The sequence below is a fragment of the Plasmodium malariae genome (genome assembly GCF_900090045.1).
Source record: "Plasmodium malariae genome assembly, chromosome: 10".
In the NCBI taxonomy this organism is placed as follows: Eukaryota; Apicomplexa; class Aconoidasida; order Haemosporida; family Plasmodiidae; genus Plasmodium; species Plasmodium malariae.
Window position 1 is genome coordinate 225711 of NC_041784.1, and position 27140 is coordinate 252850.

Sequence of the window (27140 nt, forward strand, 5' to 3'; positions counted from 1 at the left end):
AAAAACTACTTAAATAGAAAACTAGAGGATTGCAATCACATACATATACCCATATATATATATATATATATATATATATATATATATATATATATATATATATATATATATATATATATATATATAAACGTATGCACATGTATGTATATTATAACAAACAATTAAATAGCCTTAATTATGAAGTAAAACAGAATGTATTCCTATATATTTTGCGTATATATAGCATGCATACTGTGAAATAATAAAAAAGCAAATAACACAGCAAAATTTTAAACAACTCATAAAGAATATAATTGTACAAAAAAGTAAAAAAACATTCACTCCTATTTGTAATAAAATGAAAAAGATTGTATATATCTTCCTTTCCTCTTTTCCTTTTGCTTCTTTTTTATGGATATAAGTACGCGTATACAAATTATTATATTTTACCATATATATACTTGCTCTATTTTTTAATTTCTTGTCCTAAAATATTTTTTAATATTTTTACTTTAAAAAAATGCTTTATTATAAGAATGTACAATAATTTTTTTTCACTGATATATTCTTTTTTTAATGTATACATACATTAAAATATAAATGAACGTTCGTCAATTTTCTTTCTTTTTATAATTTATTTGTCAAACGTATTAACTGCTCATATAACTACTCATATAATTGCTCATATTGGCATTTATTTAAACTTGAAATATCGTATTTTTCATTTTTTGTTCATGCTGTTTGTATGCACAAAGAAGTATACACATGTATGCATATATTAGAATGCCGAAAAAGACTTCTATTATTTTTATGCAAAACCTTATTTTTTCCTGTTATTATTATATTTTTCCATATATATAATCTGGAAAAAAAAAGTTTAAAAATTAAAAATAAAATTCTATTAAAAGAGGTGGCATAAAAAAAAAAACATATATATATATATTCATACAAAAAATTGCACTGAACAGCGCATTTTAACGAATTTTTAATATTTTATATAATTGTAAAGCATTATTTTTTTCTTATTTTCTTCCGTTTTTTTTTTTTTTGTGCCTATTATGGCTAAGTTGTTTTTATTTTAATATAAACATTTTATTGAATTTAAAAAAAAAAAAAAAAAAAAGAGTTACGCTAATATGCTTTCTATAACAAATTCACGAATAGTATCGTCCTCTTTAGAATATATATATATTTTTTTTTTATTTAAATTCTATTTAATTTTTTTTTTTTTTTTATTACTCATAATTTATCAGGGTCATGCCTTATATGTTTTGAGCTTCATTAAGTTGATTTAAAAAATTTAAATATAAAGGTAAGAGGAGTTATCTATGCTTTACCTTTTTAAATTAAAATATTTATAAATTTACACATTTTTTCTTTCTAAAATAGCCATATATATATAATATGTATGTATATCTAAATATTACACATATATCTGTTTATTTTAGTTCAAACAAGATAGCGAAATCTGCATTAATATTTTTGCCATACAGGCAAAATATTTTGTATCTTTTCCTGTTCTTATTTATGTATGCGTGTATATATACATATATATATTTGTTCTTTTCGCACACTTCAATTAATATGTATGTGTTGCATTAGCTGAGGTGGGAATGTAAATTTTAAGCCTCATGAACGATTTATGTTTTTTTAATTGTGACTTTTTTTTTTTTTTTTTTTTTTTATTTTCCATATTTAAATTTTACGATAAAAGATTAAAGATATAGTAATAACAACAATAGTAACAGGAATTATAAACGGTAGTGTGATTATTATTATTATAAAAATAGTACGCACAGAATAGTGATAGCAGTATAAATTGAACAAATAAGTATACGATATCCCGCATTATCACTTGTTGTTCGTTATATATTTACACGTACAGATACTTATGTAATGAGATTACTGCGACAGAGCAAAAGATAGTGAAAAAATGAATATATTAATAAAAATATTAATAATATCTGTTGTTATAAATATACAAATTAATTTAGGAAGATGTTTAAGCTTTGACAACCAAAATTATGTCAAAAGTTCATGCATGAACTTGCAATGGAATAAGGAAAATAAAATTACAAAAAAGGATAAAGTAATCCATTTGAAGAATAAAAATAATAATAAATATAATCTTAATAATATACAACTTTTTCTTAATAATTATAAACCAAAATATAAAAAGATTAATAAAATAGGTCAAACTAATTTTAACGTGAAAGAAGCACACCATTTTACTATAAAAATTAACCAAAATATATTAAATTCACGAATAAATAAAATAAATGATGGGTTATTTGCACTATTTAATTCAGGTAAAGAGGATTTAAACAACTATGACGATTATGGAAATAATGGAGTTATTGATGATATATCAACATCTAACAATAATGATATAAATGGAGAAGGGGAAAACCAAAATACATATGAAAAAACGTCAGGAAATGGAGTTAATAATTTTAAAGGAGATATAATAGAAAAAAAATCATGTAGTGTTTTGAATAAAGTAGTAGAAGGAGGAAAAACTGTATCGTTATTAGGTTTATGGTATCTGTGTAACATTTTTTATAATATTGAAAATAAAAAAGCATTAAATATATTAAATTTACCAATTACAATAGCTATAGTACAAATATATGTAGGGTTACCAATCTTTTTAATTCCATGGTTATTAAAATTAAGAAAACAACCAGAACTCTTTTATGATGAACAGGAAATGAAAAAAATTAGTCTTAGTAATAGAAATGCTTTAGTAAAAGGATTTCAAAAATATGTTTTATTTTTAAAAACATATAATAGCATAATAAAACAAAGTATATATCATGGATATGCTCATTTATTATCTGTTATAGCCATGGGGGCAGGTGCAATTAGCTTTGTTCATATTGTCAAAGCTTTAACTCCATTATTTGCAGCATTCTTTTCATTTTTCCTAATGAATAATAGAATGTCCATCTACACCTATTCATCTTTATTGCCTATTGTATTTGGGGTATCGTTAGCTTCATTAAAAGAATTATCTTTTACATATAAAGCTTTATATTCAACATTATCTGCTAATGTACTATCAACAATGCGAGCTATAGAGGCGAAAATAATGATGGATAAAAACCTTGAAAAAATAGGAAGAAATTTAACTCCAGAAAATATATTTGCTCTATTAACCCTTTCTTCTGCAATATTTTTAACACCAGCTTTATACATCGACGTACATAAGTGGAAAGATGCTTATACGTATTTAATGAATAATAGGGATGTTTTAAAAGTATTAGGTAGACATGTATTCATGTCTGGTGTATGGTTTTATTTGTATAACCAGGTATCATTTATTTCGTTAAATAGATTAAATCACATTACTCATGCTGTTGCAAGTACAGTTAAAAGAGTTTTTCTAATATTAACGAGTTACTTTATTTTTGGAACGAAGTTTTCCTTCCTTGGTGGACTTGGTTCAACAATTGCTGTAAGTGGTACATTCTTATATTCGCTAGTAAAAAAAAAATTTGGCTAGTCATTTTACTCCTTTTTTTTTTTTTCAATTTTTTATTAGTATTACAAGGGTACAATCCATCTTATTCTGAACAGGTTATACATTTAATGGTGGAAAAAGTAAACCACATATTTTTTTTTTATATCTTTGTTTTTGTTGTTAAAAAAATAAAATAGTATAAATTATAAATATGATAAAAGAGAATTTTCTCATAGTTACTCATATATATATGTATATATGAATATATATATACATGAAAAATACAGCTGCGTTTATGTATGTCTGCATATTCAATTATACGTATAATTATTTTTTTTTTCACATATTTTGAAAATATTTTTATGTTAAGATGATATAAATTATTACATAATATTTTTGTCTAATTTTTTCATCGTAAATCTTTACTCCATATATATATATATATATATATATATATATATGTAAATACATGCCCATACCATTCGAATATGTAATTTGCACATTTTTTATATTCTCCTATACCCAAAATTAATATATTAATTCATACATGTTAAACTTATATTATTATTTTACTTTTATTTTATTTTTATTAGCTTTATTTTTTGAATAATCATATTCCATTTTTATAAAAGACACATTTAAAAACTTGCTCGAAATTGCATAATATTAAATAATAACAAAACTGTCTTTATTTTTAATAATTAACATGTGGCACTGTTCCTTAAAAGTACATATTTACACAAATGTAGTAGCATTCATATATTACTACTTCATAAACTTCAATATACGATAGAAAAAAAAATTACTAATAAAATTCAACGATTCGAACAGTTCAGCTTGCCATGCCAAGGAATGGAAAATATATCACCACTTAACATTGTCCTAATGATAATATAAATAACTACAATTAATTTTTTTTTTTAATTAACTGTTTATCTATTCCGAACTCATCTTTTCAGTTTATACCTTTTTGTTCTTCTTAATTTTTGTTTCACATTTATTTGGAATTTAAAAGCCTAATCAACAAGGTATCTTATATGTACATATATATATATATATATAATATTTTTTTGCAGGAACTACAACTTTTATTATAGCAGTTTTTATTTTATCTTTAAAAAGTTTACGCTAGCAAACAAATGAATATATATATGTCCATACATAGGCGTCTATATATGCACAAAAAACATATTAACAAAAGTATCATATCATTAAAACAAAAAAAAAAAATAAAAGAAGGCAAAAACATATACCTCATACAAAGCAAAAAAAATTTATATTTCATAGCTATTGCATAAAAAACAAATACTATATGGTAGATATCATAGCATGTACCAATTTGATCACCGAAAAATAAAAAAAAAAATTCATAAAGTGCCATTAGATATCCATTAAAACAAATAGAAATTTCTGTACATTAACAAAATTAAAAATATAACGTACACACAAATAAGAATAAATATTTTTCAAAATTATCCACTCAAATAGTATTCTTGCTTTTCAATTTTACTTAAATCTATATATTTAACTCTTTTCAAAAAATATAAAGGCTAAAGTATGATTATAAAAAGCACAAGAGTAGTTGTTAATATGGCAATTATTATATACAAGAAGTAGTTACTTGTATTATTAGTAACCCTTTCAAAAATATTTCTATTTCTATTTAATAAATTATTCGTTTCATCCATATCTCTATCAATATCATCTAACAATTCATTATGTACTTGTATTTCGTTGTTTATATTATAGCTTATATTTTTTAGATTATGTGTTGTTCCTTCAAGAAAGTTTAGTTGCTCATCTTGCAATTTCATTAAATTATGTTGTTTCAATAATAACTCTTCCTTATTTAAACTGTTTAAATATGGGTTGTTATCATTGTCAAAATCGTTAAGAAAATCCATAGTTATGTTAAACGATGTGTTCTAAATGAAAAAAAAAATTTTAAATAAAAAATAAAATAAATAAATATACATAAAATTGTGTATGAATATTTCAAAAACATACGTTATTATACCTATATACACACAATTTTTATGTGCAAGGCATATAAAGATGTGTACATATATATATACATATATATATATATATATTTTTTTTTTTCTGTGGTTCCTACCTCATCATTAGTTAAAGAATATTCCTCATATAAATTAGATATTTCTTTTTTCATTTTTTCCAATGCGGACACTTTCCGCTTATATTCGTTTTTATTATAATTTTTATCATTTTTTATATAATCATTATCTAACTGGTGTAACAAAAATCTTATATTCTGATTAAATTCTGTTATTTTTCCCCTTAAAATTGCTCTGTTTTTAGTTCTTTTTTTCCCTTTTTCACTCTCTTTTATAATTTGTTTAATTTCTTTCCCCGTTTCAATAGCTTTTTTATAGTCTTTATCCCATAATTCCATTGTCTTTTTATTTTATACACGTCTATTACTCATTTAACATGTATTCACACATAAGCACACACATACATACATTCACGTACATGTGTGTTATTTCTCTACAATAATTAGAACTCAAATGAAAATAAGATTTCACGGTACTCTAATATACATATATAAATATATATATATTGTGAATGTTGTATATATTTGCAAATTTTTTATAAATTCCCGGTTACCATAAATACACAAAAATAGTTTTCCATATATATCTTAATAAAAAATTAACCCCATATATCGATAATTAACTTGCTTCATAATGTTTGTAAATGAAAAAAAAAAAAAAAAAGTAAATCTGTGACAGCATTAAAGATTAAATATTCTATAATCGTTTAAAAATACGCTCACTTAATTTCTTGTTCTTGTAATTATATACTTGTATGTTATGGTTTACACAATATTTAAAGAAAGTGTTATGACTTAACAAAAAAAAAATTAAAAATATAACTTATTTATATAAACATCCTCCTTCTACATTCTTCACAATATTTTCCCTTCAAATAAATAAATCAAAAAAAAAAAAAAAAGGTTTATTACCTTCAAAATTTCACAACTTCAAAGTTATTTACAAAAATAATAGCTACAACATGACATAAATAATAGTGACATTTATATTTATACTTAATTATATAGAGATTAACCTTGATTGTAATAATATTGGGTGTTTGATTTTAATACATATAATAACATCTTATAAATGTGAAATGTACATTACTGACTCATAACCACTTAAAAAAATTATGTAACATCGACATTAAAAAATATGAATTAATAAATAAATGTTGTAAAATTGTATTTGGTGTAGCATAATTACTTAAAATTTTCAAATATTTTGTAAACAGCCGGAAATTATAATCAAAATGTTTTTACGAATATACAAATATATATATAATTTATATATACAAGTATGTATATGCGTATATATAAATATATGTATAACTGTAATAACAAAAAGAGGAAGGAGCAATAAGTATGTACATTTTGCGCTATTATTTGCTGTTAAAAAAAAATAGTCTATTCATTTTTATTTTTTATGATATAATAATGTTTTAACGTGTTTCATCGTATGTAAAAAATTCAACATGTAGTTAGCTCAAATTAAAGATAAAAAATAATGGAACGAAAAAAAATTACTTGGGTCAACGGGTAATATATATAATACTGTTTTTACTTTGCGTTTACGGGATTCTTCTTGCTTTATTGCATTATGAAAAAAATATGAATGTTATACATTTATTTATACGTATAAATGTATGTATATATATATTCATTTTAGGTACACCAATATAGTTCATGCGTACTCTTTTTTCCTACCTTGTATATGGCTAAAGGTAAAAATATACCTTTTTGTGTAATTGTTAATTTTTTTTTTTAAATTATTTAGAGATAGTGACAAGTTATATACATTCACACTGTTCCCATTTTACAAATAGTCGTTTCATTTGGCAAAAACAAAAAAATAGAGCCTTTTTTATTATATAAGTTTTATATGATTTTTATTTTTTTTACTAACATTTAAAAAAAAAAAAAAAAAAACGTACGTTCACGTAAATGGTATTATATATATATATATATATATATGGTTATACTATTTTTTTTTTTTTTTAATTTTTATTAATATATATATTTACTGATATCAATTAAATTGTTTTTATTATATTATTGTTTCTATAATTGTGTATGTTTTTATATTATAAAATACACAGTCTACACTATTAACTTGCATAAATATCAAGGTTTTAAGAACACTCTAATAATGCTAAAAATTTTGAACATATGTTATACACAATAAAATATGAAAAAAAAAAAAAAAAAAAAAAAAAAAAAAAGCATATATTACAGATAACAATGTAAATATTTTTGTTTTATATTTCTCAATTTAATTTTTTAGAACTTATACAATCACGAAAATTACATAATTAGCTATTTTTAGACCATAATTTATATGCAGAACTGTTATAAATTACACGATAATTGCCTTATTGTTGGTCGTACCCTGTATATATATTTATATGTATAAAAGCAAATATATATTTGTAGGTAAAAATAGTTATACATAGGTTAGGTATCTTTAAGTGTGCTATTAATATATTTTGTAAATTTTATTTTTTATATGAGAAAATAAGGGAAAAATGAAGAAGAACAAACCAAGAAGCAAAAAAAAGTTACCCAAAGGAAGGGAAAGATATATACCAACTCAAGAAGAAGTAGAAAGAAGAAATGCAGAAATTTCAAGAAAACCATTTAAGGAAGAATCAGAAGTGGAATCAGAAGCGGAATCAGAGGGAGGATCAGTTTATGTAACTGATTCACAAGCTCAAAGCTCAGAAAATGAAAAGGATACTGCAAAAAAGAATAAGGAAAATTCAAAAAAAGAAGAAATAATAAATGATGAGAAAGATAATATTAATGAATATAATTAGAAATATCCTTTAAATGTAACACAGTGAAATGTGCAGAAGTGTTTTATTTTTATTACACACATGTACATTTTTTAATGCCTTTTATTTATTATTTTTTTTCCTATGGGGAAAATATATACCCATTCGAAGTTTATATTAAAAAAGAAAGAATGTTTTATTGTTGAGTTATCGTTCAAATAACCAAGTTTACAGTTACATAATATAGAAGATATTTAAAGAAATGAGATATAGTAGTGAGTATGCCATATTTTTTAAATTTTCTATGTTGTATTATTAGAATTATTTAATCGTTTATATTTTTGCAAAAATGTATTTTTCACAGAAGTATTGCTACTGTATGTTAGTTGTTATTTTATTTTATTTTATTAATTTAATTTATTTTATTATATCATTTTATTATTTTATTTTTACTTTTAATAACCATATTTATAATAACATGTGTTATTGATATTTCTAGCAGTATGCACAAATTTATGGGAGTGTTTAAAACTTTTTAAAAAAATTGTTGATCTGTTTTTTTTTACAAAAGAAATAACCGAAATGTATCATATCATAATTTGTATTATTCCCCTTTATAATTATAATTATAATAATATAACAATCTACTTATTTACGTACTTGAAAAATAAGTATGTTACTACGTCTAGTGAGAGATGTATTAAACGTCCTCAGTAAGAGTAATTTTTCCTGGTTCTCAAAAGTATTATATATATAATTTTAGAAAGATAAAAGGATACCATAAAGTTACAATAAATTTGAAAATTATGCTATAACACTTTTATAATGGAAGAAAATTTTTAATAATTCAAACACAACTTATTCATATATTTTTTAAAATGTATAGTTATAAAAAAAATAAAATATTGCAAATAATATGCTGCTATAAACATAATGTATATAATGACATATAATATTTGTGCTACTTTCTTAAAATATAACACATTTTAGTGGCGAACTTTTATTGCACCCTTCTTTTCAGGTTTTGCTTTTTATTGTATGATTTGTTCACATTTTTTAAGACATTAAGCATATATTTTCTCCTCAATTTTTCACAATTTTTAAATTATTACCAAAGGAATTTCCTTAAAATTAAAAAGATTAAAAAATTTTCGATATATATGATTTATATAGTTGTATAATCTATAATTATAATATAATTGCTGGCAGCGCGTTAAAATGTCAAAAATGGAAAAAGAATACTGATACAGTTATTCTCAATAAAAACAAGATTCATTATATATCTTGTTTGTATAAAAATTTATAATTTTTATATAGAAAAAAGAAATTTGCAAAAAAAAGCCTATATAAGTTATAATAATATATAAATCCGTCTGATCAACTTATATAGTATATTTAATTCTACGTTGTAGTCTACATACACATGTAATAAAAATTTTATGTTTCAATGAAAGAACTATTAAGTTTTACCATGTGATTTTTTTTTTCTTTTTTTTTGTTTTTCCCTTCCAGCCGAATACATAATTTATCTCAAAGAGTTTAAATATTACGATAAATTATAAATAACGCTTATATTCTTTTACAATACAAAGAAATTGCATAAATGTAGTGCCTTATAATTATTTACCACATACAGGAATGAAAAAAAATTCCAGAATAATATTCAAAAAATTATATACTTCTTTTTTTCAAGAAATATTTTGTCTTTTCTTATTTTACAATGTTCAAATGATATTATACTTGAATAATTCTCTTTTTTATAAGCCCTTAGAAAAGTTATAATATTTGTGAATTGCAATATATAAATATACATACATATTTATATAAATGTACATACGTGTGCATATATACTTACACAATTTAGTAGTATTAAAAAGGTGAAACTGCGTGGTATAACATGTATATTATGTTTCTAATTTACCATATTTTTTTTTTCCCTCCTACATTTTGTCCCCCTAAAAACCTCGAAAATGGAAAAATTAAAAAATTAAAAATAAAAAGGTACTCTTTTTCAATGTTTATTTTACTATATAAATACATTAATTGTATTACAATTTCGTAAAGGGTATTCATTACAAATAATACATAGGAAAGCATTCATTGTTCCATCTTTATTAAATTATTAAAAAATAATAATTCTGTGTCAAATGCAGCATCAATATAAAAAAAAAAAAAAAATGAAAATTGCAAAGATTCTCATTTCTTTCGTGTATTTATTATAATTCAGCATTTCCTACATTGTATGTTTACATATATACTTTCTATTATCATATCTTAACTACATTATATGTTAATCTTTTCTTTCATTCCAATTTATGCTTTTAAAAATATTTGCAATTCAAATTATATTTTATTATTTATACCCTTTTTCCTTTTTCTTCTTGAACACTTCTATAAAAAAATTAGTTAATTTTCGCAACAAAAAAAAAAAAAAAAAAAACATTGCTCCTCATTCTTCTTATTTTTTTTTTTTAATATTTTTCGTACTAATTCAAACATTTCACTTATTCGAATTTTTTCTCATATTTTATTGAACTGATTTTATTAGTTTTTAAAAGTTCGCGGGGAAAAAAGATAAAAAAAAAAAAAAGAAAAAGAAAAAGTAAACGTAGGGGTAAAAGTAAAAAAGGATAAAAACAAAACACGTTACCATAATAATTACATCATCATCAATAAGTTTTTAATTATATTTACATTAAGATAGAACTGTTATAAAAGTAAATATATTTATTTTTATTAGAACATTCGCCGCATAATTTTTTCATGAATATGTACTCCCCCATAATATTAACTTCAATTTTGAGTAAGTTTTGTATATATTATATTTGTAATACATTTTTTCATAAAATTTTATTTAATTATGATTGAATACGATTAAATGTATTGAACATGAATATATATATATATTTTTTTTTTAAGTATTTTTTTTATTTTACGCGTGCAAATTGAGTAAAGCGATTATATATTAAATATACATTTGTACTTATATAAATAAATAAAAATATATAGTTAATTATTTATATAATAAATATCTATACTACATATATATACATATATGTATAAAGTATATAAATACATATATAATATAATTATAACATATATACATTTTTTTTTTAAGGCATTTAATTTTTACCCATACATCGTTTCATGTAAGGAACTGAATTTCATTTCCCCTTAGCAATATTTTTTCCATTTTACCTTTTCCTTTTCCTTTTTTTTTTTTTTTTTTTTCCTTTTAAAAAATATTAATTTTAGAATATATATTACATTATCAACATATTTTTATTTAATACAATAAATAATATATTTACTTAGACAGCAATGACTTTTCAATTTTTTTTTCCGTTTCAGAATATATTTTTTATTGACAAAAGGGTATAATATATGTGAACGAATATTCTTCTTTTAACTGAGTTGAATAAATAATACTACAAATATGGCAGAAGAAGAAAATACAGTGCGTGCTTATTTCAGGAGAATTTATATAAATACATCTCATGTAAGTTAAAAAAAAAAAAAAAAAAAAAAAAAAGAAAAGAGATAAAACGTGAGAATTAAGAAATGAGATATGAGAAATAAGAATTGAGAAATGAGAAATAGGAAAAGAAAAAATTATAGAATTTGTTTTAATATGAATATAATGCGTACGCTCTCGTATTTTGTTCTTTTGTTATGTACCTGTATTTTCCGTATAATTTCTTTAATAATGTAATGAAAAATAGAGAGAGATTGTTACGGAAAATTGGAAAAGTGTGATGAGATCGCATAAGAGATATACCTGTCTTGATAAATAATTTCCATATATTTTACGAACTTAATGCATGTCATTTTGTTATTATTATTTTAAAATATTCCATATTATTTTATTTTATTTTATTTATTTTTTTCCCCGTTTTTTCTCCCTATCAGTATGTGAAAAATTACATGACAGCAACAGATCAAGAAATTCAGAATAATGCTGACCCAATAATGGATATAATTGCAACAGCACCAAGTGATTCTTTATATTTTATTGAGAGAATAAATCTTATATCAGCAATTATAAGTATGAGTACATCATTTCCTTACTTGACATATTTAATTATATACTGGAATGATTGTTCATGTAATGACATATTAAGGTGGTGGATTGTTATCAACAGCATATTGCAATTAATACAAGCCCCCGTGCGATTTTTCTTATATTTCTTGTTAAGAAAATACAAACTGGAAAATGAAAGGATGCATATTCACGCGTAAGAAATAAAATTAGCATATATTTACTTATATGTATACAATATATGTATATTACACCTGCGAGATATAAACGCATGAAGTCACGTGTGCTGAATAGTTACATTTATATACATTAATAGGACTTTTTTTTTTTTTTTTTTTAAATCGCTACGACTTTCTTTTTACACCTGTTTACGGATGTATTCACGAATATATGCATTTGTATATGGTCATTTTTGCATATGCATATATATATACATACATACATATATACATACATACATACATACATATATACATACATACATACATACATACATACATACATACATACATACATACATACATACATACATACATACATACATACATACATACATACATACATACATACATACATACATACATACATACATACATACATACATACATACATACATACATACATACATACATACATACATACATACATACATACATACATACATACATACATACATACATACATACATACTTTTTTGTGACACCTCCCAACGTTTATCCGCAATATTTTTATTAACCTTTTAGGTTAAGAAGATTGACTAGTTCCAAAGGTTGGAAATTAAGTAAGAAATTCAGTTTACTAAATTATTTATGGTTTATAACTGGTACCGTTGTGATGGTAGTCACAAGAAAGTACACGAAGAACTTTTACCTGTGGTTCATATCATGGACTATTATTTTATCATGTATATTTAGAGTGTTCTTTACAATTGTTTGGTTCTGTTTTTTCTTTCCTTATCATCAAAATATTCCGAAAAAGAGAAAAGGAGTGACTAAACTTTTTTTTTCAGAAATCCCTACTTTCAAACATTCAGCCGACAGAAAATTAAAAAACGAGTCATGTTCTATTTGTTTATCTGATTTTATTGAAAAGGATGATATTGTTGAATTAAGGTGCTTACATAATTTTCATACTAGATGTGCCAAAAAATGGTTATCACAAAGAAGGCAATGTCCCTTATGTCAAAGGGATGTTATGAAAATGGATTGAGCTGCACATTTCTCAAACGATTTGTGATTTAATAATGCTATGTACATGTATATACCTATATATATTATATATATATATATATATATATACATATATCTATACGCAGTTACCTTAAAAACCTATTTATAGTATTTTTTTTTCACATATATTTACCTTTTATATTTTATTTTATCCTTTTTGATGTGCAACTGTTCCCAATTTCCTTGCCATCGTGCTCCTCATTTTTTTTTTTTTTTTTTTATTTTTAATTATTTTTTTAAAATTTTCATAAATATTCCTTATATATACTAATTATTATTTTAATGGTATCGCATATTTATTTTATTTATATATTTTTTTAATATGTATTTATATATAAGAACATTTTAGTATATTTTGCGTATATACTTATATAGATATGCATACATACACGCATTCAATGCATAAGCATACATGTGCCTACATGCGTGTACATACCGCTACATACATATTAACGTATGTGCTTTTGTATAAATATATATAACGCGTGTTTTTTCTTTAATAAATGTATGCTTAAATTATAAATTCCATTATGTGTTTATATAAGGATATTTACAGTATTATGTAAAAGTAATTATTTTACTCTTTAATATATGTATATATATTAACTTTATTAAAAAATAAAATAACATATTGTTGTAAACATAAGTATTTTTACGTAGTTTTTTTCCCATTCCATTTTTTCTTTTATATTTTCCATATCATCTTATCTTTTTCTTTTTTTTTTTTTTTTTTACAATAATACTACAACAGATGATTCATTTAAAAATATTTTTTTTTACAATATTATGAATAATGTGAACGAAATTCCGAGATTTCAAATAACACTGCACCTTTAAGCAAATTTGAAAAGGAGTAAGTTTGTTATTAAAACCATGCCCTTTTCCTTCTCTAATTTAACATAAGTTCAACAATCAGTGGTTTTTGTACCATAACTGTGTGAAGTACTATGTGTATTTTGTGGCTTTTTTTTTTTTTTTTTTTTTTTCATTTTGTACTCCAAGAACTTTGAGAGTCAGCATTATCATTTAATTATTTTAAGATAAAATGGCATATCAAATTTTATTACAAGAAAAAGTATCATATTAAAAAAAAAAAAAGACATATTAACTTTATAAATGAATCTTTCATATAAATAAATAATATATATTATGAATAAAAATAAGGAATTCGAAAAAAAAAAAAAAAACGCAAATTAGACAATCCCCTGTGGAGGAAGTTATTAATTGCTATACGAGATAACGAAAACAATAATTTGGCTGCGTTAAGGGAAAGAGGCGAAAAGGGAATATACTAATAGTTTAACCGTATATATATATATATACATACACATGTGCATCTAGTATATGTGCAGAATGTATAAATTTGCGCATATTCCTCAATTTTGCATTCGAAAAATAGTACGTCCTAAAAAATTACCGTCTTATTTTGGAAGCACATAAAAGATAGAATGATAACTAAACAAGGTGTTTTGGTTTTAAAAATATCATTTAAAATGGAGAAATTTCAGCACTACTATACACCTATATATATATGTATATATATCCTTATACACACATATATTTCCTTGTATAACTGCACAAACTCTCCGAATTTATACCATTCCGTTCTTCAGGCGCATTAGCACAAGGTTAAGAGGGTCTCAAAAAAAAAAATAAAATAAAAATAAAATAAAATAAAATAAATAAGTAAAATATAGTAATATAAAATGAAATGAAATAAAATAAAAAAAAAAATTTTTTTTTGAACATTTTCTCGTTACAACATTTACTTCGCTTTTTAAAAAGGTTCCCTGTTGGATTCTTCAATAGGTTTAATAATTGTCAGAGGGTCACAGCTAAACTCATGAAGGTCTTCGTTTAATTTAAATTTTGATAGATTACTAAGCAAACTATCTTTCTGCAATGTTTTGGATGAAGATAAAATGGAAGTAGAATTTTCTTGTGTTTTCGTAAAATCATTGGTCAAGTCAATTGTTCTGTTGTTACTTGTATTTGCAGAAGCGTCTAATTCTTCGCTCTTTAAACTTTTCAAAACATTCATGTATTTATTGTATAATTCTTGTTTTATTTTTAATCTGTTTTTCCCTTGTTCCTTATTTACATCATTTCCAGTATTTACTTCTTCTCTTCTGTTACTCAAATTTTCAAAAGTACTATTATTTTTTTCATCATAAGGTGAACTTAAATTATCATAAGAATTTTTCTCTTCTCTTCTATGTATGTCCTTCTTATTATTGTCAATTCTGTCGTGTCTATTATCGCTTCCATCAATTTTACCGTGCTTTTCGTCTCTATAATTTCTACTATAACTATTTTGCAGTATTAAATCCTGCTCTCTTCTCACAATATGGGAGTCATTAGAACTATATAAAATACTATTACTATTATTATACTTCATTTTACTGTCGTAATTTAAATGGCTCGATTCATCATTAATATTTTTTCTACTAGATATATTATATCTGTCCACACTAACATTGTGAGAAAAGTCAGAACTCACAGAATCCAGTAGCACACTACTAGTGTTACTATTAGCTTCATAACTGGTTTGAGAAATAAAATTATATCCCTTCTTGTCTTTTACATTATCATTACTAGTGTTTCGGCTATTGGTACTTTGACTTTCATATATTTGTTTACTTTCATATGTATTTTTGTTGTCTCCTCTACTTTTTGATATATTCGATAGTGAATTGTAGTTAGTATCATTTCTATATTTTCTATTTCCGCTTATATTTCTATTTCCGCTTATATTTCCATTTCCGCTAATACTTACATTTCCGTCTTCTTTTAATTTATTATGACCACTGGAAGTTTGCAGCTTGTCAATCTTGTTGAGTTGTCTCTTATTGCTAGAATAATCCAGGCTATTTTTAGAATGTTTTATGTCATAACTTGATATTAACAAGTTCTTTTTCTTTTTTTCACTTCTATAATCTTCGTCTTCTATATAATTCTTATCTTTATCACTTTCATCATTTTTGGCATTATATGTAGAATATCTGTTGTCATCATTTTTCTCATTAGGTAATTTGTTTTTCATTTTTTTTTTTCTTTCTTTTTCAAAATATGATTTTCCATCAACAGTAGGGTTAGAATATTCGATATCATATTTCTTTGAGTACTTTTTTTTATAACTCCTTTTTAATATACATTTTTCATTTCCTATTTGTTCTTTATTTTCATATTCCCTAAAAGATGTATTTCTTTTTAAGTCAAATATTATGTCATCATAAGATTCGTTTCTCCTCGTTTTAAACTTCTTATCCCTACTGTCGTATATATCGTACGTATTATTTTTATTACTACTTTTTAATTTCAAATATTTCGTTATTTTACTGCCTTCTTTGTTTTTACTGCTACTATTATTGTGATTATTACTTTTGTTACTATCATTATTACTATCATTGTTACTATCATTGTTTTTATTATTTTTATTTCTGTAATTGTTATTGCTGTAATTGTTTTTACTATCATTTTTACTTTCGTTGTTACTGTTGTTGTTATGCGTCGTGCTTAAGTTGAACATCTTTTTTATCTTCGAGCTACTGAACAAAGATATGTCGTGGTTACCTAAGTACGACGAGGAGTTTTCACTAAAACTATAATCATCAATGTTGGCATGTGCTTTATCTTTACCCCCCTCCTTATTCTTACTACGAATATCATTAATATTATTATTTACACTAATATTATTTGTATTGTTCGCACTGCTCGCATTATTCGAACTGTGCATATTATTCGAGTTATTCACAGACGATATACTTAATTCCTTTAACGACGTAATGGAATGATTCTTATTTTTGTCCGCATCACCATTTGATACTTTTTTCTTTTTAGGTTTTTTGCTAAATGATAAGAAATCAGTATTTAAACTTTTACCACTAGAAGAGCTGTCTGAATAATTTATCAATTTTTCATTCATTTGGGATTTATTCTCATCTACAAGCTTATATTTTTTATTATATTCTTCTCCCTTATTGTATTCCCCTTCCATACTACTATTTATTTTCTTATCATTTTTCTCTTTACTGGTTAAACCGTATTCTTTCTCTAGTTCACATAAGCTATTTTTCAGTATACACGTTTCTTCATTCCTTGTATCACTTAAATTATCTATTATATTTTTGCTTTCACTCCTACTCTTTGTCCTTTGCCTTTCATTTGTCTGATTATTTAACTTTTTACTAAAACTTTTTCTATTCGAATTGATGAAAATGGTAAAATCATCATTGTAGTCGTAAATACTGTCTTCCTCCTTGGAACACGCGTTTTCAGAATCCATTTTAAAAAATACTTCATCAGATTCGTTGCTCTTTGTTTTTTTGTTTTCTTCCCTTTCATAGGTATAATCGCGATCGTTCTTACATTCTCTATAGCTATTTTTAACGCAATCACTAAGTCTGTTACTGTCTCTGCTATTGTGTCTACTGCTTCCTCTATTATTTCCTCTACTATTATCTCTATCATTGCCCCTAACACTTCTCTCGTTATTGTATCCGTTGGTGAGATCCACCCCGCTTCCATTGATGCCATAGCGACTTTTTTTATCAGAAGGGACAGAGCTACTTTCACGCTTGAGAGAACTGTCGTCATTCCTACTTCTTATATCATTTACTGGTTCATCCTGGTTTTGCAAAAATGTTTTCGTAAAATTGTACATGCTGTTTTTCTTCTCTTGATCATTTAGCTCATTTTTTAATTTTTCTATAATTATTATGTTATCATTATTATTTATGGTCAACTCGTCAATTTCTTTTTTTAAATTTTCTATAATTTTTTCATAAGAATTATATTTCTTTTGAGCTTCTAACTGAAATTCGTTATAGGCCATAGTATTTTGCTCAAACTTATTTTCTTTTTCTTGTAAAAGTTCTAATTTAATTGTCTTTTCATTTAAATTTTCTCTTAAAGATTTAATTTCATTTTTTAAAATAATTTCTAGTTCTTCTTTTTTAAGATGCATTTTATTTATTTCACTAATATTATTCTGAACAAATTTGACGTTGTTTTCATATTCATTTAATTGTTTTTTTAATTCAAGAACAATATTTTTACTTTGTATTAGTTCATTTTCATATTGCGTTTTATCAATAGCGACTTTTGTTAATGCATCTAGTGAATCATCTCTTTGTGTTTTCAAGTTAGTTATTTCTACAGACAATGTCTGAATGTATGTCTCTAGATTTTTAATTTTATCAACTGACTTTTTTAATTCTGTTTGTATTTTTATAGCTGCATCTTCAATTATCGTCTTTTCCTGTAAAACTATTTTATAATCATCTTCTATTTTTTTTAAGTGATTATTAGTAACATTTAATATTTGAATTTCTTGTTGTAATTGTTGAATAATTAAAGTGCTATTAGCATTATGAGAAGTGTTCATAATTTGTAAATTCTTATTCTCTTTTAATATCTCATTATATTTTATGGTTAACTCTCCGTATTCTTTATTTATATTTTCTATTTTACATTTAAAATTTTCTATAACCTCGTCTTTTTTATCTAACAAAGATGCAAATTCATCTATTTGATTACTAGAATCTATTAAATCATCTTTTAATTTTTTTATTTCTTTTTTATACACTTCAACTTTTTGTTTCTGTAATATATTATTATCTTTTAATTCATCAATTTTATCATTAGATTCACTCAACTTGTTTAATAAATTATGTATATAATCTGTCAATTGTTTTTTCGTCTCATTTGAACAAGAAATGGTGTTATTAAATTCATCTGATTCTAATTTTAAATTGTTTATGGTATTCTTATTTAAATTAAATTCGCTTTCTTTCATCTCTATCTCTTTTTCTAAATTTTTAAGTTCCTCTTTTAGTATAGCAGTCTCACTTTTCTCTTCATTATACTGTTTTTCATATTTCTCACTTCTCTTCTTTTCTTCTTTTAATTCTTTTTTTAGATCATTCAATAGTAATCCGAGTTCTTCTATTTCCTCCTCTTTTAGTTTCATTTCCTTTTTTAATGTGCTTAATTTTGTGGAACGTTCATACGCACCTGCATCATCTGCACATGCGTCGCTTACACCAGCATCACACTCACTTACATCGTCTGCACCTACATCGCCATAATCAACTGTACTATCTTCTGACCTGTTCAGGTCACAATTTATTAACTTTTTATTCCTTTTTTTGCTCCTTTCCCCGTCATTCATTGTGTTCAACTTTTCCTTGTACTTATTTTCTGAGTCATTTTTAACTTGCAACTCTGTTTCTAATAGAAGCACTCTATTTTTTAAATGGTAAATTTCGTTATTTCTTGTTTTTATAATTTTATTTAAATTGTTTATATCATTAACTGAATCTTCATTTTTCGTCCTTGCATCAGCACTTACGTTATCATCTGCCACTTCAAAATTACAGCTTTTAAGATCATTAGGATAATTTTCGTTTACAGTGCTTTCATCATATACTGATCCCCTGTCTATAAATGTCTTTTGTTCTTTTATTCCATTTATCATTCTTAATTCATTGAGTTTTCTAATTTCTATTTCGTATTCGTTTAATCGTTTTTTTAAATATTTTATTTCTAAATTTTTTTCCTCAACTGCATGTTGGCTAGTAGGGTGGGGATGTTTGCTCCTTTTTTCCCTGGAAACTTGGTTCTCCTTATCATAATCGTTAGAACTATCCAACTCATTATCATCCATTTTGATGTTCATATGGTAAGAGGAATCATTTTTCATTTTTTCTATCTCCATTTTGAATTCCTTACATAAATTTTTGTAATAAGACAATTCCTTTCCTAACGATAAAGTATGATCATTTATTATGGAATTTTCCCTTTTATATTTCTCTTTTTCTTTCTTTCTTTTTTTATTATCTAATTCAAAATCATCAAATGATTTTGTTCTGTTCTTAAAACAAGACAGGTTATCATCACATAAATCATCGGTGAGCTCATCTAAATTTTCTTTTTTCTCATTTTGTAATATGACCAAATTAAATTTTAATTTTTTGTTTTCTGTCATGTAAGACTCTTTTAATTTGCTTTCTTCTTCGACTTTTTTTCGAAGTTCTGCTATTTCATCTTCATATTCTTTTCTGGTAGTGCCTTTATTCGATTCATTATCCTTTCCACTACGCTTGTCATTCGTTCTGTCATCTGATTTATCACTTCTTTCACCATCTGTCCTACTTTCCTTGTCTTGTGTCGTATCATACTTGTCATATTCTTCGCTCAAAAATAAACCATTCTCTATTTTATTTCTCCTCTCCTTTGTGTCCAATTCTAACTTTATATCTTTCTTCTCATTTACTAATTCTTTATACTTCTTCTGTAACTGTTCATACTTATCTGACAGTTTCTGAAAATTTTGAATTGCCTGAATTAGATCATCAAAAATTATTTGAACTAATGGGATACAAGAAACACATAAAGATTCTTTATAATTTAAATTATTCAACTTTTTTCTTAATCTTTTATAATTTATACTATTATCTTTATCATCTATTCCTTTATTTGTAACCATTTTTTCATTCGTCTTATTTTTATGGTAAGATTTATTTTCTTTTTCGATGGGATTCACGCCATTTAACTTTTCATTACCCTTTCGATTATTCATTTCCTTTTTTTCGTTCTTCTCTTTTTCCTTACCACTATCATATTTACCCCTATTACCATTAGTCTTACCATTACTATTACCATTCCTATTACTATTACTATATTTATTATCATTATCACCATTATATGGGCTCTTTGTTTTACTCTCACCAGTTTTATTAGAGCATATGGTTCGTGTTACTTGCTTGCTTAACAATCTTTCTACCCCGTTCTTTTTATCATCTCCTGTCAAATCACTCCTTGCATCATCATTCCGTAATTCCATATTTATTTAATTTTTGACTTTATCAGTGACAAATATGTTTGTACAGCATTATGTAACCTTTTTTTTGTTGTTGTATTTTTTTGTTTTTTGATGAGACACGAGTCTTTATTTAAGAGGTATTATTAACGAAAATGTGATAAGTCTCAAAATGAGATAAAACCGAAAAATGTGGGTTAATAAAATGGAAAGTAACAAATGGATATTTCCAAATGGCAAAAACCCAATGATAAATACATAAATTAAATTATACTTATAAATAATCAGAACAAAGCATCATATAGTATAATAACTTAAAAAAGGGACGTTAAAAAGGATTATTTTAAGCCTTACATATACATAAAAAACAGTACGCATAGCAAATATTTGGAGAAGTGGAATTTAATTTTTATGTATTCACAAAAATTCATATGTACATATATTTGTACGTTTGTACGTTTTGTACGTTTGTACGTTTGTACGTTTTGTACGTTTGCACGTTTTGTACGTTTGTACGTTTTGTACGTTTGTACGTTTTGTACGTTTGTACGTTTGTACGTTTATTCGTACGTATATATATACGAATATCACATTCGTTAAAAAAAAAAAAAAGCGTAAATACTCATATGAAAACACACAATTTTGTAAAATTTTCCGACATATTACGGCCAAAAATATACGAATAATAGGAAAATAAAAAGAATAAAAGGAGCCGAGTTTTAATATCTCAATAATATGGACTCTGCATGTTATTTTGTACACATATAAAAAATAGTGAAATTTAAAAGTGCCATTATAATTAATAAAAGTAGAATTCGTATGCCATCACAAAAATATATCTTTAAATAAAATTAACTCCAAAGTTCTGTATTTGTTTATTTAATGATTTTATCATTATGCTATTATATTGTATTATTTTATTATTTGTTTTATATTTTTTTTTTTTTTTTTTTTTGATACTTCTGTGCTAAGATGAGACATTTTTACATTCCTATATTCCTCAAAATATAATTAGTCGAGCTTAAGATAAAATTTCCTTTTTCCCTTTATGTATATATGTTTTCATATACATGTTAAAACTAGTTATATTTTGGTAAACATAATTTACAATGTTCAATTTTCAAAAAGGATCGTTAAGTATTAAGGGTATCATCAAGTATTGTTTATTAGTAAAGGTAAAAAAAAAAAAAAAAATTTAGACAAATATTACTAAAGAATTTTTATAAAATACGTTTTGTATGTTGTTCACTTTGATATTTAAACAGTAGAAGTTCTATTATTCAGTGTAATCTCTTTTCGTTTTTTCTCGTTTTAATATTATAAACAAAATGAAAAAAAAAAAAAAAAATTATGCACGCCCCAAATAACTTGTAAATGTTTTGTCAGTAAAATATGCATATACTTTTTTATTCACTCATACAATAATTGCTATTTAGTACTAATACAAAAAAAGGGGAAATTAAAAGTTTCTCTCTCATTAAAACAAAACCTTTTACGAATTGAGGTTTGTGCTATAATATTATTAAAGCCGGAAAAGGTGGCATATATTTAAATCTCTTCTCCAAAAAATGAAGATAATAAACAATAATACAATTAAGGTTATGTATAAGCGTTTTTCCCCTTCTGCTAAATTCCTCAGTTTTTTTTTTTTTTTTTTGTTCTGTTCATGTATAACACCATAATGCTGCTTAAATTTTCTTGTCAGAACAATGGCAACAAGCAAAGAGTGAATGTTAAATATACACATGTATATATAAGTATATATAACGAAACAATGCACAGCTGCACAAATACTGCATATTATTTACGCCCCCGTTTTTATTAAACAACTGAAAGTTACTGACATAATGATGTTTCGTATTTTCCGTTTTTTAGTTCGTTGTAGAAAAGTGAAAAATTAAGAATAACAAAATTAACGATTAAAAAAAAAGTTAATATGCATTTTAGGCCAAAATAATTCTTTTTTTTTTTTTTTCACATCTCGATAATAAGCATTTGTGTAATGGTATATATGCAGTAAAAAAAAAAAAAAAATAAAGTATGCGAATAAGAATAATCAGAAATAGTTATAGTAGTTATCATTTCACATGTGCAAATTGCTACAAACGGATACTCATATTTTGTAATATTCCTTAGAAAAGTGCATATACTCGTAAAACATATGGGGGGGAAATTTTTCGAAAAGAGTAATATACATATATATATATATATATATATATATATATATATATATAATTATAAATACATATATACATTTATGCTTATAATATATATATATATATAACACTTACAACATACATGTAGAAAATATAAGCGTATGAGTACATCCGTGATCCAACATATTCATCCCGCTTCAATGAAGCAAAAATAAAGCTCCATTATACGCAATTTTTAAATGATCAGGTGGGGATGATAATGAATGCTTTTTCTTTTTCAACCTCATTAAGGCATAGTAAAATACTTCGAATTTTGAAAAATGAAAAAAGCTACTTCTGTAGTATGGCCAAAAAAAAGTTTGGTGAACTTCATCAACCAAGAACACGATGTGAAAAAAAAAATCATTTAGAAATCATTGATCAAGTGTATTTTGATATGATGGATGCTATGAAAGAAAAGAGCATATTAGAAAAGGAAGAATATAGAAATATGGATAGAAATATTTCTGAGATTATTTTAAATCATAACATTTCGGAAAAGAACCAAGTAATTAAGAACATAATGAGATACTGCATCGAGTTAAACAAGAAAAGGGGTAAAAAGGAAGAAGCAGAGGAAGAGGCTGCAGATGAAGAAGAGGATAACAAATACAGGAAGAAAAAAAGAAAAAATGTGGAGGAGTTAAATAATAGGTATGATCCACAAGGAGACATTTTAAATTTAATAAAAAGTAACGTAAAAGAATATAGCAGTCAATTCAATTCTTGTGAAATAGGTATAATTTTGAAATGCTTTCTAAAAATAAAAATGAACGATTTACATATTATACATATATTATTACACCATTTTTTTAAAAGAAATATGAAATTTTCTCAATATGGAACGTTGTATGTGTTAAACTCTTTTTCTAAGTTGAGCTTACTACCACAGAATGAAACTAATTTTAAATTACTCTGTTCAGATATTTTACAAAAGTTAAATAATTTTGAATTTAAAAACATTTGTCTAATATGCAACTATGCTTCAGCATTGTATAGAACTAATAAAGTATATATAAAGAACTTTATTGAGAAAATATGTAAATTTCTCATAAATGACTATAGCATAAGTAGTAATGATGATGTATGGTCTACGGATTCTATTCATTATATTGCTAATGCTTGTGCTAGAGTTAATTATTTAAACAAAGAATTATTTCTTTTTTTAAAACATAAAATTGAAAAGAAAATAGCATTTTTTTCACTAGATCAATTAGTTTCTTTAACTAATGCATATAGCAAATTTAAAAATGCAGAAGAAGCAAACTTTTTATCCTTATACATTTTAATAGCAGATGAAATAATTAAAAAATCATATTTATTAAAATCAAGACATATGAGCGTTTTAGCAAACTCTTTTAATAATGCATGCGTACTTCATGAGAAACTTTTTTATATTATTACAGAATGTAGTTTAACACTTATAAGTACATTTGAGCCAAAACAGATAGTCATGATTATACATGCTTATGTAAATATAGGCTTACTAAATAATGTTTTACTAGACTCTATATGGAACACTGCATTAGTGTATATAGACGAATATCATATCCAAGAATTGTCCATGTTACTACAGGCATATACTAAAAGTTCACAACATAGACAAAATTTTTTCAATAAATTATGTCAGCGAATTTATATTTTTATTACTTCTACGTATCCTTTTGTGGGAACAAATGAGAAGAATTTAGAATATACATACGAAAAGTATATTAAGTCGATGAATATATTAAAACATAAGTACAAAATATTGTCAACAAGTGTAACATTAGATGATTGTTCCTTACTTCTCTATGTGATATATAATCATCAAAATTATTGCATTTACGTTAATGATACAATCTTAAAGTGTCAAGAGAAAAAGCAGCATTATCGCATTTGTTTAAACTATAATAACAATAAAGAGGAGGAAAAAAAATACCTTGCTGCTTCTAACGATATAGCAAAAAATGAGGAACATTGCACCGACAAAAGGGAACATAGCATAATAGACCATATATCGTATCAAAACGGATATGATACAGATGAAATATCCTTAAAAATGCATTCGTCTGAAAATATTTCTAACTCTCTTAATAATATCGGTACAAATAGCAATAACGAAATTTTTACTGCACAAGGAGATGAGAAAAAGGACGATGCACGCAGTGAAATAAGGCATGTTATGTCATCTGGCAAGGTTAACCGCGTTCCCTATTCTAATAAGAGCGAAAATGGTAACACAGGAAATAGCGACTCTACAGGTAGCAACATTTGTGGAAATACCGATCCCATCGAAAGCCAAATGAATTACATGCAGCATGTTGAATACTACTCTAACGATATTGATAAAGCAGGGGAATATTTAATAAAATATTTGAGCAAAGATATTAATTCCACCTTACTATGCTCAATAATATATTCTCTCATTAAAGGAAACTGTTTATTACAATATGATCTACTAATATGTTTATCTAAACTAACTATTATTTTTCTTAAACAGTTCAAAAGTTCAGAACTTGCCAATATATGTACAGCTTTGTCTGAAGCTTATATATTCGCATCTGATGAAAATAATAGACAAAATGAATTAATATCAAAAAATCAAAAAAAAGAAAATAGGAACATTTCAAATTTAAAGCAAGTTAAAAGTATAGGAGTTAGTAATTCTAATAAGAGTGAAACATATGATGAAAAGTTATACTTTTCATCAAAACAATATTTAATTACATGTAAATTATTTTTTGATATGGTAGAATCCTATTTGAAGGAAAAAGAACATTCTTTCACTGACGTTTATAGTACCTATAAATTTATCACTTCTTTTGGTGCATTAAGAATGATTAAATATTCCTCAGTTGCATTGCATTTATTTAAATTGTCAATACTGGAAATTAAAAATTTATCTTATTTGCCTCTACAAAAAATAGTAATATCACACAAAGACATACATATCTTAACACATAAAAATTATGCACCTATCAGAGGTTTTCCAAATCTAATTATATAGTTACCCGGTAAAATAATACCACTAGAAAGCTCCAATTTTTTTTTTTTTTTTTTTTTACAGGCAAATGCTTTTATGCAGATGAATGTCTACAACGAGGATGTGTACGCATTTATAAAGAAGTTACAAAAGATGAAAAAAAACAAATAAATGCGAATAGAGCAAATAACAACAAATGATAAATATGCTTTTTTTTAAAATTTATATGCTCATTTTTTTTTTTTTTTTGTTGTTCCACCTTTTTGTTAAAATTATGTAAAAGGGTAATCTTCTTAATTCGTGTTAAGTGTTTTTGTTTGTAGTCAGTGTAAGAATCACTCAAAGTCACACTGGTAAGAACATTAACACATACATATATATATATATATATATATATATATATATATATATATATATATGTTTATGTGCATTTTCATCAAAAATGGTTTCTTTATATGGACCCTCTCATAATTTCAAGAAAATGTCATTACTCATGTTATATGGATTATGTTGGATGTCCACTATTATAAAGCGTATTAAGCTCTGAATTTTACTTAACTGATATATTTCTTTTTTTTTTTTTTGTTTTTTTAAATGTATTATTTTTCCATTTTGAAT

General features: G+C 24.4%; 6 protein-coding genes across 6 annotated transcripts; 4 read left to right on the forward strand and 2 right to left on the reverse strand.

Moving 5' to 3' along the window:
* Nucleotides 1–1912: 1912 nt before the first annotated feature.
* Nucleotides 1913–3484, forward strand: PPT (phosphoenolpyruvate/phosphate translocator, putative; the record flags this gene model as incomplete). The annotated part of the gene is made up of 1 exon (XM_029005323.1): nucleotides 1913–3484. The coding sequence occupies one exon, from the start codon at nucleotides 1913–1915 to the stop codon at nucleotides 3482–3484; it is 1572 nt and encodes a 523-aa protein (XP_028861923.1).
* A 1508-nt stretch (nucleotides 3485–4992) lies between these two features.
* SYN6 (SNARE protein, putative) lies at nucleotides 4993–5855 on the reverse strand (the record flags this gene model as incomplete). Its single annotated transcript, XM_029005324.1, has 2 exons — nucleotides 4993–5367; nucleotides 5559–5855. 2 exons carry the CDS (start codon nucleotides 5853–5855, stop codon nucleotides 4993–4995), a joined length of 672 nt encoding a protein of 223 aa, XP_028861924.1.
* Nucleotides 5856–8023: 2168 nt separating this feature from the next.
* On the forward strand, nucleotides 8024–8314 carry PmUG01_10014600 (conserved Plasmodium protein, unknown function; the record flags this gene model as incomplete). Its single annotated transcript, XM_029005325.1, has 1 exon — nucleotides 8024–8314. One exon carries the CDS (start codon nucleotides 8024–8026, stop codon nucleotides 8312–8314), a length of 291 nt encoding a protein of 96 aa, XP_028861925.1.
* Nucleotides 8315–11708: 3394 nt separating this feature from the next.
* PmUG01_10014700 (RING zinc finger protein, putative) lies at nucleotides 11709–13520 on the forward strand (the record flags this gene model as incomplete). The annotated part of the gene is made up of 3 exons (XM_029005326.1): nucleotides 11709–11771; nucleotides 12182–12507; nucleotides 13055–13520. 3 exons carry the CDS (start codon nucleotides 11709–11711, stop codon nucleotides 13518–13520), a joined length of 855 nt encoding a protein of 284 aa, XP_028861926.1.
* Nucleotides 13521–15317: 1797 nt separating this feature from the next.
* On the reverse strand, nucleotides 15318–21386 carry PmUG01_10014800 (conserved Plasmodium protein, unknown function; the record flags this gene model as incomplete). Its single annotated transcript, XM_029005327.1, has 1 exon — nucleotides 15318–21386. The coding sequence occupies one exon, from the start codon at nucleotides 21384–21386 to the stop codon at nucleotides 15318–15320; it is 6069 nt and encodes a 2022-aa protein (XP_028861927.1).
* Nucleotides 21387–23771: 2385 nt separating this feature from the next.
* PmUG01_10014900 (conserved Plasmodium protein, unknown function) lies at nucleotides 23772–26693 on the forward strand (the record flags this gene model as incomplete). The annotated part of the gene is made up of 2 exons (XM_029005328.1): nucleotides 23772–26465; nucleotides 26607–26693. The coding sequence occupies 2 exons, from the start codon at nucleotides 23772–23774 to the stop codon at nucleotides 26691–26693; spliced, it is 2781 nt and encodes a 926-aa protein (XP_028861928.1).
* Between the last annotated feature and the right edge of the window lie 447 nt (nucleotides 26694–27140).